The sequence below is a fragment of the Camelus bactrianus genome, chromosome 15 (assembly GCF_048773025.1).
Source record: "Camelus bactrianus isolate YW-2024 breed Bactrian camel chromosome 15, ASM4877302v1, whole genome shotgun sequence".
NCBI classification, from domain to species: Eukaryota; Metazoa; Chordata; class Mammalia; order Artiodactyla; family Camelidae; genus Camelus; species Camelus bactrianus.
Window position 1 is genome coordinate 19,201,095 of NC_133553.1, and position 18,623 is coordinate 19,219,717.

The 18,623-nt window shown below is 44.0% G+C and overlaps 1 protein-coding gene and 1 long non-coding RNA gene across 4 annotated transcripts in view; one reads left to right on the forward strand and one right to left on the reverse strand.

Moving 5' to 3' along the window:
• Positions 1-396: 396 nt before the first annotated feature.
• On the reverse strand, positions 397-18,339 carry LOC123619459 (uncharacterized). 3 transcript variants are annotated; one of them, XR_006728063.2, is made up of 4 exons: positions 18,206-18,301; positions 17,904-18,110; positions 8,266-8,379; positions 397-5,389 (listed from the first exon to the last, which is right to left on the reverse strand). It is a non-coding gene; the product is annotated as an uncharacterized LOC123619459 (long non-coding RNA). The 3 variants fall into 3 exon arrangements; XR_012499198.1 differs by having other exon boundaries at positions 14,175-18,110; XR_006728062.2 differs by lacking the exon at positions 17,904-18,110 and having other exon boundaries at positions 18,206-18,339.
• Positions 18,302-18,623, forward strand: part of TAF1B (TATA-box binding protein associated factor, RNA polymerase I subunit B) — a 52,351-nt gene continuing 52,029 nt past the window's right edge. The window contains exon 1 of the mRNA XM_010964030.3: positions 18,302-18,428. Within this exon, the coding sequence (XP_010962332.1) occupies positions 18,411-18,428 (18 nt within the window). The 5' untranslated portion in view covers positions 18,302-18,410. The remainder of the gene's footprint in view (positions 18,429-18,623) is intronic.

Genomic DNA, 18,623 nt, shown 5'->3' on the forward strand with positions numbered 1-18,623 from the left:
GTAAAAAAAGAAAAGAAAGATCTCTTCACGGGGAGAAATACAGTGGAGAAATCCGGAGGGCACCGCCTTCACCAAGTGATCAAAGTAAACACCAACAGTGATGAAACACTGACATCACGCGCCTCCTGGTGTAACGCGCTGAGAACACCTGCCCCATTCCTGCCAAAATTGCAACATCCAAATCAAATCTTGAGGAAACAATCCAAAAGATGCAAACTGAAGGATGGTCTCAAAGCAATGGGTTTGGATTCTTTAAATATGTCAGTGTCGTGAAAGACAAAGAAAGGCTGAGAAATTTTTCCAGGTTAAAAAGATGAGATTTTTTTTTTTACAGGAGCTTATAAATGTATCCTAAAATTTACAAAGAAGTAAAAAAGATCCTTGACTAGGTAAGCCAACTTTGAAAAAAGGAAAACAAAGAGGGGGGATTTACCCTACCAGAAGGTAAGACTACAACAAAGCCATTTTAATAAAAATGACCCTAACACTGACCAGTGGACCAATGCAGTATAACAGAGCACTCAGACAGACCCTGGTATTTTTGGCAACTTAATATTAGATAATTTGGCATCACTAATCAGTAGGGAAAAGATAGTTTTTTTTTTAAGGTAAATAGTATTGGGAAATTTGACCCACTGTAAGGAAAAAAATATAACAGTTCCTTAAGTAACATCACATAATCTATTCCAAAGATACACTGATAGTTTTACAAAAGAGACATTCCAAAGGCAAGCAAACATATTCGGTTAAACTTATCAGTAATCAGAGAACAGGAAACCAGAACAACAGAGAGTTAACAAGTGGGAGGAGGTACAGATAAACAAGACTGGTCACGAACTGGCACTGCTGCAGCTGGGCGATGAATGTATCAGTTGCTACATCATTCTGCCGACTTTTAAAAGCACGAACATTTTTATAATAAAAAATTTTCTCTTTAGTACTGAGTATTTTTAAAAGTGATAAACAAAATGAGATTTTTCCCTCAGATGAATTAAATGCATCATACACAAAACCACATCTTTTACAGGAGTATAAACAGAGCAATACGCGCCTAACACGTTAGAGGAGTCGTCATCGGCAGGGGAGGGAGGAGTGGGAGTAGGGAATAGGGACAAAGGGAATTAATTCGTTATTTAAATAAAGCCAGAGAGGGACTGCGGAGGACATCTGGTGCCGTCCTCTGCATCTGAGGTCCAAGGAAAGAGAAAAACTGGAAGACGGAGAAGCACAAGGATACACACAAAAATTATTGTGATTCCACTGCCCAGGAAGAAGCATCGCGAACATTTCAGTGTTTCTTTCAAGTATTTTTTTCCTCTACCTATAGAAAATTATCCTTTCCTTTTCACTCATTCTCAGGCTTCGGAGACACATAGAAATGGGTTTAAATTCTGGATTAAGCATTTTATGAATGGTATTATTTGGGGCAAGTCGTTTTCTCTTGTCTGACTTTTAGTTTTCTCATTCTGAAAAGATCACAACCAGCCTCTGAAGGTTGTGTGGTGATGGAATGAAACAATCAATGTGAAAAAGCATCTAACATGCCAATCTTAGTTGCCTCTCCACTTTGAGGTTCCCTGGTGTGGTTCCCGCTGGTACTTCGCACAGCGCAGTGCAGAGGCAGCGATGAATATTCCTCAAACTAAACAGAATTAAACTGTGAGAGAGCCAGAGCGCATGGGTGGTTTTTCATCTCAAAGCATCTCCCTTCCATCTTCCCCGCAGGGAAAAGGAATTCTCTCTTTGGGGTCACCCAGTTCACATGGCAATGGTGAGAGACCCCAGAAATGGGTTTTCATCATCTGCAGTGTTTTCCGGGAAACAGTTCAAAGATGCAGAAATACTACAAGAAATACTGGAAAAGGCTTCCTGGCTGCAAGAAACCAGGATGTTCACTCTCGGGGGGGCCCAAAGTCTGCAGGGAGGCTTCCTGCTTTCAGAGTCCAGTGTACGTGAAACACCTTGGGAGCCACCACACATGGGGATGCGCTGTTTTCCCAGAGCACCAGCGGGTGGCTGGGGGTCTCCCAGGTGACTCCGGCGCAGCAGGGCCAAGGTGTCCTGGGAGTGCTTTCCGTTCTCGTGTTTGGCATTTGTTGTTAGGAGAAATCATGTGCCCTGCTGGCATTTGTGAATCTGGCTCTTTTAGAAGTTCCTAGAATGCCGGTTTCGTGGGTCTCAAGGGCCTGCTTGACCCCTGGTCACTCTGGACACTTGTTCCTCCTGACCATCAGGCCTCTAGTATTACTTCAGAAACAAAGCAGGGAGTTTCAGTTTTGTTTTTCACACAGGGTTTGGTCTCAGGGGGACACACCACCACAGAAGGAGCACAGGGTCTCAACATGCGGGGCCCCCAGCAGGTATCCAGGGCCTTTCCTCTTCACAGACCAGGAAGCCAAGTCCGGAGGGGTCAAGGGACTTGTCCAAGGTCATGCAGAGGACAGTCAGTTCATGCCACGTAGTTGTGGCTTTGGGTTAGGAGAGAAAAGGTGAGATCATGAGAGCAAACCTAAGCGGGCTCCTCTGGAACCCAAGCTAAAATCACAGATGAAGTCACAGAATCCGAATGCTGGCTTCCAGAGAGAGCTGCCTGCTCCTGCGGGCACTGGGGGAGGTGGGGGTTAAGAGCTCAGACTCTACTCAGATGGCCCCAGGCTCCAGCCCCTACATGCACTTGCCCGCTGCGTGACTGCAGGGAAGTCACTCCACTTCCCTGTTTTGGTTTCCTCCTTAGTGAAGCCTGTCCCTCTGTCGAGTTGTTGTAAAGACTGAACAACTCAAGCCAAAAGTGGCTGCTCAACAGTAGGCGCAATGTGAGTGCACGGTAACTACGATAAATGCGGCCCACGGCACTGAGGGCAGAGGCTGGGGTGCAGGCCCTGTCTCCCCACGGGTGACCCTGTCTTGGGGGAAATCTCATAGCCTCTCCGACCCCCTCCCCACCCCACCCCACCCTTTATAGCCTCAGGGTAAGGATGCTTGTTCCAGGACAAGGCAATGGGTGTGGAAGCACTTTGCGGGGTGCTAAGCCTGGGCCAGGGCCCAATACAATGGTCACTATTAGGAAAGATCTGGTCCAACTCCATCAAGTCAAGGAGGAGGCCCCCACGCGCCACCCCAAAATATGCGACTCTGGCACGTTGACTATTCTGAGCTAAAGGTACTTGAAAAACAGCAGGTGCAAGAACACCCTGACTTTCTTTTTCTTAAAAATAATGAAATTTCCATGTGAAAGATGCCTTCCCTACACCGGAAAGAAAGTCACATTCTTATCAGCAAGGATGGAAGCTGAGACTAGAGAGTTCTGTACCTGAAAATAACTCTTATCTTCCTTTAATGTCCCCATGTAGTTTAGTTCTTTTTCCACAATTGCCTCTCTCTGCTTTACCTGGTAAAAAAGCACAAAGGCTTTGCCACTTCTCTGAGTCTTTATTTCTCATGGGCTCCCATGTCACATAAAACTTCTGTTGGAAAAATCTGTATGCTTTTCTCCTGTTGATCTGTCTTATGTCAATTTAATTCTCAGGTCCAGCTGAAACACCCAAAGAGGGTGAGGAAAATCTTGCCTCCCACACAAAAGCAGAGCCTCAGAAGGTCCTGGGTCTACTTTCCACGGAGCCTCCATCTGACTGGTGTTTATCTGCCTCCCCGTCTGTCTCTGAATTTAGTCTAAGTCAATTCAAGCCCTAAGTCAACCCATCCTTCCATATGAACCCCCACCCACTGAGGTTCCATCAGAGCTTCAGCACAACTGGGTCACTTGGGCCTGGGGACAAGGCAGAAGCCCTGGCTAGGATGTGATAGCTCAGGTCACACAGCGGGGTCCCCACGGCCAGGCACGAGCTGGAGCACTGGGAGGCTAAGCTGGTGGGGGTGCTAACATTTGAGAACTTCGGAGCTGGAAGCAGGCTGGTCCAGTGTGCTCATGTTGTTGATGGAGAAACTGAGGCCCAGAGCAAAGAAAGAACTTCCCCAGGGACACATGGCCCTGGTGGCAACGCTGGGACTGGAAGTGTGGTTTGCAGTCCTGCACTCTTTCTCTTACATCTTGCCCTCAGAATGCAAATTCTAATAAGTACAGAGTTCGATCTGGACGTGCTCATTCTGAGCTAACAAATGCCTACCCCTCTGTAATATTCTTGGGTGGGGTCTTGAATGCGGTTCAAGGAGTTAATTCCTGGGGTTATGTATCTTAACCCCAGAACCTCCTAACTTTGGTGGTTTAAAGAGATTATATTACACATATCTATTATTTGTGTATTAACTCTTGGTACATTGCTTTATGGTTTACAAAGTACTGTTTCTCTACATGATCTTACAACTCTCTCAACAACCCCATGAGGTAGGTATTACGGTTTCCATCTTGGGGACCCGACGACTTAGAGGAAGTTAATCACTCCTAGCCAGTGGTGATCGACACCCAGGGGCCTCTCTCCCACACCAGCGAGGCCTCGAGAGCCCAGACTCATTTGCCATCAGCCAGATGGATGTGCATCCTGGAGGAGCAGACACACTGACTACAAAGATGTGTTTGTCCTCAAACTGTTTTAAAATATCTTGAGTCAGCATTTTAGAATCCAGCAACTTTTTAAAAAGTGAGGATTTCTGTCTTTTAAACACAAGCAAACCTGGAAGCTCTGGCAACACTGGATCCCCCCCAGGCTTCTGTCCTTCTGTTTATCAGAGCTGCTTTCTCTGGTCCGTCTGCTTGGCCTGGTGCTGGTCATCGTGATGCTGCGTCTACGTAGAACCGAGATGAGCCAATGTTTGTAAAGCACTTCAGAGCTGACAGAGCCCCTGATCCAGACAGGTGGTTGGGTCTTTCTCAGTCTGGAAAGAACCCCTTCTGGAGGCACTAGTTGCGTCTCAAGGAAAGAGCCGTGCTGATTTGTGCACAGTTGCATTCGCAGACACTGACAGAGGACCAGCTGTGGCCAGGCTCTGTTTGTGCTGAGAGGTGTGGAGCTGAGTGAGAGCTCCTGCTGCCTTAGAGCAATCTTAGCCAAACCAAATAACGGCCACGATGCTCTAGTTCCAGCGCTAATGAGTTGTCAATGACTACACGGGCCCTTGGCGAGATGTCTCCCCTCTTGGGGCTTCAGTACCCACTCCGAGCAACCAGGGGCTTGACCGGACGGCTCGGGGGCTGCCCCTTTGTTTCTCCCGAGGTCCATCCAGTTGACAAAGGCCGTGGCTGGGCCAACCCACAGGCTGGCTCTGTTCTGGGTCATCTCGTCTGAAGAGGTGGACAATGAATGAACTCTGCCCAGGGCTCCAGAGCCATCTTCAGGGTATGTGTTGCTCTGGCCTGTAATTTCTTATTTTTAATAACACTAAAGAGCACCCCTGGGCCTACTGATTGCTGGATGGCTTATTCAGGCCACAAGTCCTGGGAACAGCAAAGGAAAATCAAAACGATGAAAATCATAGGCTCTCTGGAGCACAGGCCTTTACTAAATCCCAATCTACCGGTAACATTTCTGGAAACAAAAGGGATTTTTGCTCTGTTTTGGAACTGCTGGAAGATTTAAATCAACAGCCGTTTTTCGAGTGTCACCTGCAGCAGATGGTTCGGGTGACTGAGCTTCAGTTTCGCAGGAGAATCAGACACAGCATATGTCTCAACAGCACTTTACAGTTTACAGAGCATAGTCATGTGGTCCCAGTTAACCCTTACTACAGCCCTGGGAGGAATCAGACCCTCAGAGAGGGGAGGCCATTTGCCAAACATAGGCCAGCGAGAGGAGAGGCCAGGATTAACCCCAGATCTTCTGTGTACAGATTCAGGGTTCTTCCTACTATATTATGCAACACAGAGATACAGTTAAATTGTTAAGAGACACAGGCTGGAGAGTTTAAAAAGTATTATTATTATATCTTGCGAAAGACTCCTGGAGATGTTAGCATTTGATATAGGTCTTAAAATGGCTATGAATTTTTTTCCTTTTTTTACTATCTTTATAGGTCACTGCAGACGATCTGGAAAGTATAATAAAATGCAACAAACAAAAGATTTATAATCCTAATACAGAGATGCTGCCTCTGTAAATTATTTACATGGTTTCTTTCAGTTTTTCCTTCACATTTTTTAAACTAGTTGAAATCATACTCTCTACATAGTTTTGAATTTTTTTCCTTTAATTTACATTTTCTCACATCCATTTTGAATGGGTTGAATTCCAGTAGGAAGTGATGGTGTGTGATTAGGAAATTCTGAACGAAGAACAGAGCTGGAGAAAAGGTGTGGGGACAGGGAATTGAAGGGCGTAGTCAGGAAATGGTGAGTAATTCTTTGAGGCTAAACTTGTAACTCTATGATGAGCTGAGGTTTAGCAAGAAGTCTAGAAAGACCTTTAATGTCAGATGGTAGAGAGCTTCAAAGGATGCTAAGGAATTCGTAGTTTATTCTATTCTCATTAAAGAACAATACACTTTTACACTCTACAGATTTAGAAAAATACAAATGAGAACAAACATTTAGAAATAATTCACAATCAAAGTGCACAGGGATAATTGCTATTGATATTTTGATACATGTATAATTTTACAATTTTTTTTCTGTACACATATTTCTTCTTTTTTTACCCAAACAGGGACATAAAACACAGATTCTTTTCTAATCTGATTATAATTCCATTAAATGTGGTCTTTCTTGGTCATTAAGAATTCTTTTGCAATAATGGTTTTTAAACATTTTATGCACCAGAACTCTGTCTTTAAACAAAATCCTATCAGGAACCTCAAAAGCCAAAAGGGATAGAGACAGAGCTACTGTGATCCGAACATGAGTGGGGGCCCTGACGCCTGCCTGACCCTGGAAGACACCCTGACCCCATTCTGAAAACCGCAGTTGTATTTTTATGGTAAGAGCATCGCATCATTGAGCTGATCAGCCTGCTCAGCTGTTTCCAGATTTCCCCTTTGTAAATTGATCCCTCATTCTTTGAGCACATCCCATAATTATTTCCCAATGAAGGTTTTTGAATATGGGGTGTGGCATAATCAGAGCTATTAGTGTGAATGCCAAATACAGTAAAACTTTACTTAACTGGAATTCAGCTAACCACAACCTGTGATTAACCAATTTTCTTTGGCTCAACTTTGGGGAACATAAAGGAAACTCTCTTCCTCCTTCCCTCTTTTTTCTTTCTCTCTCAAACACATACATGCACACACGCACACACACGCACACACGCACAGAATTACGAAACGGGTACGTTTAGCAAATATCTACAATAACTGTACTCTGAAAATGACAACACATTACTGAGAGAAGTTAAAGATGAGTTCAAATGGTGAGATATACCATGCTTATGGACTGGAAGATTCAGTATTGTTAGAATGCCATTCCTCCCCCAGATTAATCTGTAGATTCAACACAATGACATTCAAAATGTTAGCAGGGTTATTCTGAAAAAGTTAGTAAGCAAATTTTAAAATTTATGTGGAAATGAAAAGCATATAGAATAGCCAAAACAACACGGAAAAAGAGCAAAGCTGGAGGCCTTACCCAATCTAGTTTCAAGACCTATTATAAAGCTAACACTAATCAAGATAGAATGATATTCAAGCAAAGGTTGACATACAGACCATTGGAACAGAATAGAAAGTCCAGAAATACATCCACATATACATACGGTCAATTGATTTTCTAGCAAAGGTGCCAAGACAATTAAATGGAGGGAAAGATAATCTATTCACAAAAGGTGTTGGAATAATTGCTTGGCTATCGGTATGAAAATGAGCTAAAATTATAAGCCTTCTTTTGAAAAAAATAGGAGAAAAATTTTTAGTGATCTTGGGTTAGGCAAAGATTTTAAAAATAGGACACACAAAATTTAAAAATCAATAACTTGGACTTCATCAAAATTAAAAATGTCTGCTCCTTGAAAGCACAATTAGGAAAAAGAGAAAAAGGCAAGGCACAGACTGAGAGACTATGTCTGTAAAACATACATTAAGTAAAGGACTTGTGTCCACAATATAGAAAGAATTCTCAACAATGATACAAGACAATTAAAACTGGGCAAAAGATTTGAACAGACATGTTATTAAAAAAAAAAAAAACAGATGCCAAATAAGCACATGAAAAAATGTTCAACATCATTAGCCATTAAGGAAATGCAAATTTAAACCAAATGTAGATACCACTACATATCCACTGTAGTGGATAGAATTTAAAAGACTGACAATACCATGCCATGTGTTGGCTAGAATGTGGAACAACGGTTCAGTGTTTATTTACAAAGTTAAATGTTCACTTACCACATGATTCGGAAATTCCACTCTTGGGTATTTTTCAAGTGAAGTGAAAATATACATCTACATCAAGATCCGTACATGAATATTTACAGCAGCTTTGTTCAGAGTAGCCAAAAACTGGAAACAATCCAGAAGTCCATTGATTAGTAAATGGATGAAGAAAAATCTATAGTAAATGGAATACTACTCAGCAGTTAGTAGGTATAAACTATTTGTATATGCAACAATATGATAAATCAAAGTCAGATACAAAAGACTACATACTGTATACCTTTATATGAAGTTCTAGAAAAGTTCTAGGAAAGGCACATCTAAAATGATCATAGCAGATCACCCGTTGCCAGGGGTTCAGGGATCAGGATGGGGATTGACTACAATGTTCTAAATCATATTTTTGGTAGTGGTTGCACTATTAAATACACATGTCAAAATTCATCACGTGCACTTAAAATTGGTGAATTTCATAGCAAATAAATTATACCTCTACTGGCATTTGGATTCATCTTTGATTACTTTTTTTTGTCATTCTTCTAGCCACTTAACGGTTCACATTTAATGGTTCAGATTTGCAATGTCTGCTAGAGTCAAGAATAGAGTCTGTGTTCCTGTTTGTTATTTTGCTTGTTTTTTTTTGGTTTGGTTTTTTTTTTTTTTTTTTTTGAGAGAAAAAAAGAAGTGAGAACATCTTTCATTCACCATCTTAAGCTTAGAAGTCTTATAGACGATATTAAAAGCCATGGACTGGAGCCATCCCCATTTCTTAATGTATTAACTTACGTTTTGAGACCCGACTACTGAGTCCCCATGGTGATAAGTAAGAACTCAGATCTCCCTCACTGCCCCCCCAACCCCCACATAGTTATAGTCAGGACATACTTTATTAAGACTGTGCAAATGCCATTCACTAGAGAACCACTCGAACACTTCGTCCACACCAACCATCTTACTTACTCAGTCCTTCACTTTTACTGGAGTTACTCATTTTCCCATGTGCCCGATTTTCTGCATATATACCGTTAATTTTTCCTAACTCTCAATAAAGCCTGCTTCAATTCTATTAATAATGTTTTCCATAGTCTCAAATATATCATCTCCATCTTATTCCTAGAGATCCTCTTCTCAGAGCCTTCCTTCCACGCTCTCCAGTTTAAACTGGATACTGAACAGACATCACCAGGAAATTAGCATGCATCATCACTGTGGGGATTCATGTTGCTTCTTGCGCTTTGGGTCCCTTGCTTCCTGGATTCCGTGTGTTCCTTTCTTGGTTTACACCCTTGTTCTATTGGATCACCACCACCCGTTCACTGAAGGCACAAGGGAAGTAAACTATTTTCATTCTTGCATGTAGAAAATATCTTATTCTACCCTCATCTGGTGAACAGTTTGGCTGAATATAGAAGCATAGGGTGCACATTAGAATGTTGAAGGCATTGGTCCATTGTCCACTAGATTCCAAAGTGTTGTTGAGAGGTCCATCAATTCTGATTCTCTCTAGAAGTTTATAGTATCTTCTCCATATCCCTGATACTAAAAAAGTTCACAGTGGTGTACCTGACCCTGGGTCTTTTTCACATCCCTTGAACTAGCTCTGTTGAGTTGGAAAGTCGGGTTTAGTTCTGAGAAATGTCTCTGTGTTATTTCCTTGATAATTCTGTCCCCTTGGCTCTCTTTCTGGCATTTCTAGTAATTGACTTTCAATCTCTGAGATTTATCCTCTTGTTTTATCTTTTCTCTGCGATTTCCCATCTTTTTGTCTTTTTGTTCTATCTTCTGGAAATATCTCTGAATTTATCTTTTATAATAAATTTTTATTTTGACTCATGTATGTAACTTTCCAGAGGTTTCTTTGTTTGGGGGATTTTTTTTTTTTAAGGCTTCTGGTTCTTCTTTCGTAGATACAATATCGTCCGTCCTCTTTTTCAAGAGATTTGTCAGCTTGAAGTTGTCTTTAATTTCTGCCAATTCTCTTTTCCATTTGTTTGTTTGGTTTTCTGCCATTAAAGTTAGAAGCTTTGTTCCTGTCTGCAGGTGCTTAGCCATCGGCTCTCACTAGAAACCTAGAAAGCTCTTTGCACAGAAATCAGACTTTGGTCCTAGGGCTTCAGTCTACTGGGACAAAACTTCCAGCTAGCTCATTGTAAAGAATCCCAAATGGTCTCTGGGTTTTACTCTGAGAAGACTGTTATCTCCTGCCTGGGGAGATGTAAAACTTGCTACTGGCATTCTGGAAAGGGGGAGGGGCAGTATTCAGATTTTCACTTAATTTCCCTGTTTCTAGACTGCTTCCTCCTATCTCACCTGCCCACTCTCAAATCCTCTTCAATTACCATTGCCTCTTCTCCCTTTTCCATGGTCCTCATGGACTTAACCCTTTCATTGTTATTTTAGTAGGGGTTGGGGACGAAAAAAAAGAAATAATGCATTATTCAATCTGACCTGTGCTGTCAGTGATAAGGAGACACGAGCTTCAGAGAAGGTTTGCTTTCTCTGCAGTACCCAACGACTCCCGGAGTCACTGCTTCTGTCTGGGGTCTCAATTTCCTTATCTATAAAATGGGAGACTAGTACTGGATGACATTTTTAAATGCTTCCTATTCTGAAATTGTGTGTTTCAAGAAACCAGAACCTGATCTCCATGCTATTTTATTTATTTGTCCTATTTTTGGTGCTCCTAAGATGTCCCACCAATCTCCTTTTAAGATCTTTTCTTCCCTTCTTCTGAGTCAACGGCCATAGGCAGGTCTGTCTTCGTGGGTGCACAGCCGGCCATATGGGACCCTGTACTTAGAAGGGCCTGGGCTCCGTTTAATGCTCTGACATCACCGTCTTGAAATTCTTATTAATTTTTTTAACTTATTTTTTTATTCAAGTATAGTCAGTTTATAATGTATCAATTTCTGGTGTACAGAATAATGTTTCAGTCATATACATACATACATATATTCCTTTTCATATTCTTTTTCATTATAGGTTACTGCAAGATATTAAATATAGTTCCCTGTAATTTTTGATCCACAGGCACCACATTTCCATTTTGTGCTGGGTCCCACCAATTACATCACCACTACTGGCCATGGATGGTCACAAGCCAGGACTCATCTTTCAAGTACTTTAAGGCCCACAGCCAGAGCTACAACTCTTGCGCTCTGTAAACTCTGCTTCTGGAAGGGAGGGAGGAGCAAGACATATTTGCCCCAAGATTAGAAATGCAGAAACCAGCCCCCAACAGGTTCTGCAACTTGCCTGAGATCTTATCACTCACGAGTTTGGGAAACTCCTGAGTTATTTAAGCCACACTCTGGGTACCTCACATGCATCTTAGAAGGTTGTTTTGCTTCTGTTAAATTGGGGCTGTGCCTTCTGGCTGTTGATGTCCTTTGACAAGGCAACTTTGCATCCAGAGGACTTCATTCATCCATCCACTCACTCAATCACTAAGAAAACCTTTATGAAGCACCTACTCTGTTAGCAGGAAGAGTGGGCTCTTTGAAGCAGGAAGAAACGAGTTAAGATGTCCCACTCTGGCTCTTGTTGGCCACGGGACCTGATTTGACCTCCGGAGCCTCAATATCCCTTCCCATTTGATGAGAAGAGAGTGATCACCTCCCAGCTCACTGATGACTGGTGGCCTGGTACAGCGCCCCACATGCTCTGTGCCCAGCAAGCATCCATTCCTTTACTCTTCTCCCCAGCGCTGTGCAAACCACAGGGGGTCTCAGCCTCAGCTGAGGACAGATCAGGCTCGGAGCACTCAGAAGCTCTGTTCATCGGGGATACACTTGACTCTCTCTCCCTCCAGCAGAAATGTTGATGGGATCCCAGGGAGAAAGGAGGCTCGTGCATATGATAGGTGTCAAGGATGGTGTTTGGTCCCTGGACTACCCCTGTGCTTTGTCATTAACCTTTAATAGGTTCCCAGGAAGCTCTGAAGATAATAATATGTCTCCCCTCCCTTTCAACTGATGATCTTGATGTGATGTACTTGTGTCTGTAATGCAATCTGGAGGCTCTCACAAGGAGCCAAGACTTGTTCTTATCTTAAAAAAAAAAAAAAATCTATTTATGAAAATTAAACCCACAGAGAGGCGTGGCACAGGAATGTGTCCTTAGAAATGCCTCCTCTACAAGCCATGCCTGTTTTGTGAGATGAATGGATGGGTAGGGGGGTGATATAGTAAATTAAGCCTCATGACAATTTGATGATTTATGGCATTTTTGTCTCATGTTCCAGTTTACAAAGTTTTGACAAAGCCTTTGCACGGGATCCATTATCTCGTTTGTGCCTCACCTTCTCAGGTGTCTCGGTAAAGTTACCATCTCCAAACTGCAGGTGAGAAAACAGGACTCAGAGAAGCGATTTGTCCTGATTACACAGCTAGCAGATAAGTTTCAGGGCCAGGATTCAAATTTACTCTCCTGATTGCAGAGTCTTTGCTCTGTTGCCTCCTTGAAATAGTATTTGACTATTTCCACACTCAGCAGAACCTCTTAACTAAAGGTTAGCTGAGTTGCCCTGGGTTCCAAGCCCTGGGATGCTGGCAGTACCAGGGGGTCGGGAGGAGGCAGTGGAACTAGCTCCCGTGTGACCACACCCTGCGGACCAGTGCCTTGGCCTGGCTGAGTGGGGGCCACATTCCTGGAATTTTTATGGCCTGGTCAGGTGAGAATTATGCATCCCCTCAGGGCAGCCTCATCAGGGGCAAGATCTGTCCGTGTCACACACTCAAGGACTTCACTCCTGTAACTCCCCTCCCCCCTCAATCAATATTTCATTTCCAATAGCATACAAACATGCTGCAGTCATGGGCAATTTTACCCGCTCCGGACCCTCCTGCTCTTTCTCACAGGCCTCGTCTCTACTGACAGTCTGCCCTTTCCCTCCAGCTCTGCCTTGAACCCACTCCAATTGAGCTGTCATTCCTAACACGTTACTGAAATCGTCTTGTCAATGCCGTGTATCTTGCTAAACCCTATGCTAAGCTCACTCAACTGTCATTGAACGTTTCTCCCTTCTTGAACCTTTCTTCACGTGGCTCTGGTCACCACACTCTGCCAGCCTCCTCCTGCCACATTAGCTGCTCCTTCTCTGCCACCTTCACTAGACTGTCCTGCTCTTCCTGACTTCAAAATGTCACAGTGCCTGCAGCTCAGCCTTGGGCTGTTTCCTCCCGTTTACTGACTACTCTCCCAGGTGTTTGCATTTAGTCCCAGGGCTTTAAACCTCATTTTTACACTATGACTCCCAAGTCCACATCTCCAAGAAGAACATCTCTGAATTCCAGATTCATTTATCCATCTTCCTGTTGAATATCTCCCCTTGTATTTCTAATAGACATATCAAACTTAACATGTCCCAAATCTTGATTTTTTTCACTCCAAATCTGCTCATAACCATCTCGGCTCCACCACTCGCCACCCTATGTCATCCTTGAACTCTGTTTCTCACAATTACACCCAATCCACTGTTGGCTCCACCTTCAATGAAGTATATCTATTTCCTGTTGCCAACTTGTGTGTTCTAGTCCAAGTACTGCCATCTTTGAGGGGGATTCCTGTAACAGCCTCCTGTGGACAAACAATGCCTCCTGCCATAACAGTAACCAAAAGATGCTGCGGCCATCAAGCCATCAGCCACCACAGCCACCCCCTCCCCGACAGTGCACCCTGAGGGGATTCAGGATGGAGAAAATAGGATACTGGCTCTAGGTAGTCAAGGTATGTAGCAAAGGAGTGATTTCAATGAGCCCAGACTCTTGCCCCTTCCCATATATAGGAAGGTGCTAAATTCTTTAACTTGAGATTCTGGTTTTTCTTTAATTAACAGTAATCTTATGATGTTTTGACTACTGGTTTTTTTTTCCAGTTGTTTGTTTGTTTGCAAAATCTATATATCCTGTCTCCCCTTTTACCTTTTTGGAACAGTCCCTCAGAGTTATCTGAGCTGGGTCTCCTTGGCTTAAGTCCCCAGTATGTCCACCGAATAAATCATGATTCTAACTTTAGGTTGTGCTTTTTTTTTTCAGTTGACACTTCCAATTAGCCATCTTCATTTCACCCATATGCTCTGTGGTCTGTTCCCCATACACCAGCCTGAATGACAGTTTAAAGAGTAAATTAGACCACGTTACTCCTCTGTTCAAAATCCTTCAATGACTTCTCAACACATTTAGAATTAAATTGAAATGTGCAACTGTGGCATCGAAGGAATATTCAAAATACCCATATTGAACAACTAGTAGGGGAATATATATTTACGTGTAAGTTTTTATGTAAATCAAAATTTAAAAATATATCCCCTTCTATGTTCTAAATAAATCTGTTTATCTTTATAATAAAACTGCATACAGATGATGTAAGTTGTAACACAGAGCATTCATCAAATCAGTCTAATAATTTCTAAGTCATTTGTGGGTTTCGTATGACCTTTTGTTGGATACGTTCTCAATAATTAAATAATGCCCCTATTGGAGCTATGATTTGCCAGTGAAATGCATCAAACTCTTCCAATAACTTCCCCATTAAACCAGTAGCCACTAGGTAACCTGTGGTCTCAAAATAGAGAATTTCTCTTAATAAAACAATATTGTTGGGGGGAAGGTAGAGCTCAGAGGTAGAGCACATGCCTAGCATGCAGGAGATCCTGGGTTCAATCCCCAGCACCGCCAATAAAAAAAAAATCTAATTGCCTCTCCCCCCACCAAAAAAAAAAAAAGATCCCAAATTAAAAAACCCAAAACAATATTGTTTGTGGTATTTTTTCCCTCAGTTTCTGTTGAACTAAGAGCAATTATATTTAAACAATTATATTTTCTGACCCTTACAAAACATCTGAGGTTCTTAATAGTTAACATTTTATTACTGGCGGAGCCACAGAGGTCTATCTTGGGTGCCACATTTAATGAGGCTGAGCCCAATTCTTCCAGAAATGGGCATGGCCTGGCAGCCAAAACTGTTCTCCACCAGGCTACTCCGTTTTGACTCCTGGCTCAGTCGCTTACAGAAATTTAAAATCTTTGTTTCAGTTTTCTTGTCTGTAAAATGGGGCTGATGATGGTGACAATATTCAAACGATTTAACAGGCCTAGATTGGTGCCTGGCTCACAAAAGGCTGGCTATGCATTCACGGGCTCTCACTCACTAAGACGACCAACACTGCTGATGCCCTTGACTGGAAGGCTTGTGATGGGTTTGTAACATATGCCCTTAGATGGAAATGAAATTCAGTAAGAACAGTGAGAAGGTGAAGCTGCACCCTGGAGTCCTGGGGCCCTTCCTTCCTCCACAGCCTTCCTCATGTTGTGGGAGTACCTGCTATTTCAACGGAGCTTCAAGTGCCTGACTAGCCTGTGTGTGGCCCCCGTTTTTCCGCTCCCCGAGGCTCTCCCCAGCTCTCTCTGAGCCAAAATCCCATGAAGGCGGTTATTCCTGCACACAGGCCCGGGGTAAGTGGGCAGTGCAAAGCAGCCATCACTGGCTGGATGGTCTCCAGTTGGTCCACCCAGTGTCCCCTCACCCTTCCCTGGTAGGAGCCAATCACGGTGGCCAGGAGGTGGGACCCAAAGGGCATCTGGTGCAATGTGTGGAGTGGGCTGAATGGGCGTTCTGGTCCAGTACTGGCCCTGTAGGTCCAGGAGACCTAGAGCAATCAGCAGTCAGGCCTTGCCCAGCATCTGACCCTGAGGCCAACGACCCTACCTCTCACCTATCACCCTCTGGCCACACAGGCTTCCTTTTGTTCTCCAAACACACCAAGCCCGGTTCTGCCTCAGGGCTTTGTCACTTTCCCTGGGATACAGTCCCCGAGACTCCTGCATGGTTCTCATTGCATTGCCATCTTGGCTGGCCTGGCCCTTCTTCAGAGTGGTCTCCCTGATGACCCTATAAAAATTATGCTCACTCACCCCTACCCCAGTCATGGTATATACCAATGAAGCTGTATATATTTTTTAAGCATCTATCTGCTCCCTAAAGTTATACTTATCAGTTTTCTATTATTCTGCCCATGATAAATATGGCTGAAATTACAGACAACAAATACTATTGGAAGATACAGAAAATGCTAAAAATTTAGAAGAAACAAGTATTAAAATAAACCACACAGGTTTGCAATTTGAAGGTTTGCTATATAGCTAGATAAAATATAGATGCTTCTAATGAGTCCCTGTTCATGGTAGTCAGTAGGTTGTTTCAGAAATGAAATGAGTAAAGAATTACTTTTGAGGAGTTGCTGGTAAGAAGATGCATATATATAGGGAAACATATATTCTCAACAGCAAATAATTTCTTTTATAAAAGCAATAGTTTTGGTAAAATTGTATCCACATAACCGTTGAAGGAGTGGCTGCTTTGACTAGAAAAATAAAAGAACTCGGAAATAAGGTTGCCTCCAGTGGCATGGGTAGAATCCACCCAAGGCCTCATTCACCAGCAGCAAGTAGCTGCAAAGGTAGAAGGCGGAAGCAAACACGTGCTCAGGATGCCACAGGTGTAGTTACTTTTATAAACACAAGGCCTTTCAGATGTCCCAGGAATGTTGCCATAACCTGTAACGGGCTGAATATTCATCAAAGTCCTTTGTTCTACGTTGAAGTTTGTTGCATGTCTCACGGCAAAATACTCAAAAGGACTGTCAGAGGTACAGATGAGTTATATTTTTCTCTTTTTACACAAAAAGGCAAATACCAGATTTGGACACATGATGACCAGTGGCTGTCGGTAGTATATTGCCTGGCAAATATTTTTGAAATTATGAATGCACTTAATTTGTTCCTTCGGGGTAAACGGGATGTTTTAACCAAGTCAGCGGTTGAATGAGTCAGTGGGTTGAGTGGCCTTATCTTTATATTTATGGTCACAGATGTCCAGGGGGCCCCAGATGATGCCTGGCAATTTATTACATTTCTGGTTTAATTCCCCCGTTTCCAAGAGATATTACACCTCTGATCCCTCCTCAGACCTCGCCCAACCCTCCCCACTCCCACGTTCCGCTGATGACTTCCTTCCCATCTCACCAGAACAACCTGAAAAGCCTTTCCACCGCATTCCCACCAGTGCCCGAGTCTGCTCACACGTTCTCAAGTCACAGATGTGTGGTCTACGTGAGGCCAACCCCTCGGCTTGGGCTGCAGGTCCCGTCCCCTCTCCCCAGCTCAGGGAGAGCCCCCTGAAATCGGTCCCTCTTTTCTGCATCAACATATTTCTCTTTCTGAGATATGATAAGGCATGAGGCTCAGGACGAGGGCCTTGGTACTTATTGTTCCCTCTGCCTGGAATGATGTTCCCAACACGGCTCTTGCTCCCTTGCCTCGAAGTTCACCTTCTCAGTGAGACCATTTTGACCACGCCATTTAAAACTGAAACAACCTTATAGCTTTCATTCTCCTTTCCTGCTTTATTCTTCTCCTTGGCACTCACGCCCCTTTAACATATCACACATTTTACTTATTTTTAAAATCTCTCTCCACCAGAATATAATCTCCATGAAAGCAAAAACTTGTGTTTATTTTGCTCACTGCTGAATCGCCAGAATCTAAAACAGCGCCTGTTTAATAAGAAACGAACGTGCCCAATGAAGGGACAACAACAAAGTTAAATTTGGTGAGCATTCACTCTTCGAGGCTCAGTTAGAAGGGACTCACAGGAAATAGCCAATTTTCACAGAGGAGGAAACTGAGGCACAAAGATGCAGAAAAGGCGTGATTAGGAAGCCAGGTCTAACCCAGCAACGGTTCTTCCCTCCAGAGCCCGGCGCCTCTCCGGTGCTCCCATAGGCCAGAAAGGAGCTGGAGGGGAGAGTCTGGAGCGGCCTCCGCCGCCGCCGCCCCCGCAGCCTGAGAGAGTGAGACCTGCCGGGCAAGAATGGCTGTCAGAACCGCTCAGAAAGACCGAATCCGCTTAGCAGGAGGCCCCGCCCACTTTCCCACTGCCGCGCATTAGTTACCACCACTAGGAAAAGGATGCTTCTAGGAGAGGGATGCAGGATTAGCGGAGCTTCATCCCGGAGAGAGCGGAAGCTTCCCGCGGCCGCAGGAGCCGGAAATCCAAAGTCAGGGTCTTGGTTTCCGCCCGGAGGGCCCTTCCCGCCGCTCCCGGAAGCTGCGCTCGCTGCCCGGGTAACGGGCCGCGGCGGCGGCAGAGGCGCCGTTATGGACCTGGAGGAGGCGGTGAGAGGGCCGCGCGGCCGTGTGGCGGGGAGGGAGGGCGGCGAGGCTGAGGAGAAGGGGCCGGAGGACGCCGGCTGGCCGTGGGGCGGCCACTGGCTGGAGGGGGCTGGGCGGAAAAGCTGGCCGTGGGGAAGGGGACGGGGCTGGCGGGTCCCGGGTGCGCGCGTTTTGGGGAAAGAGGTTGGAGTGTCTGGC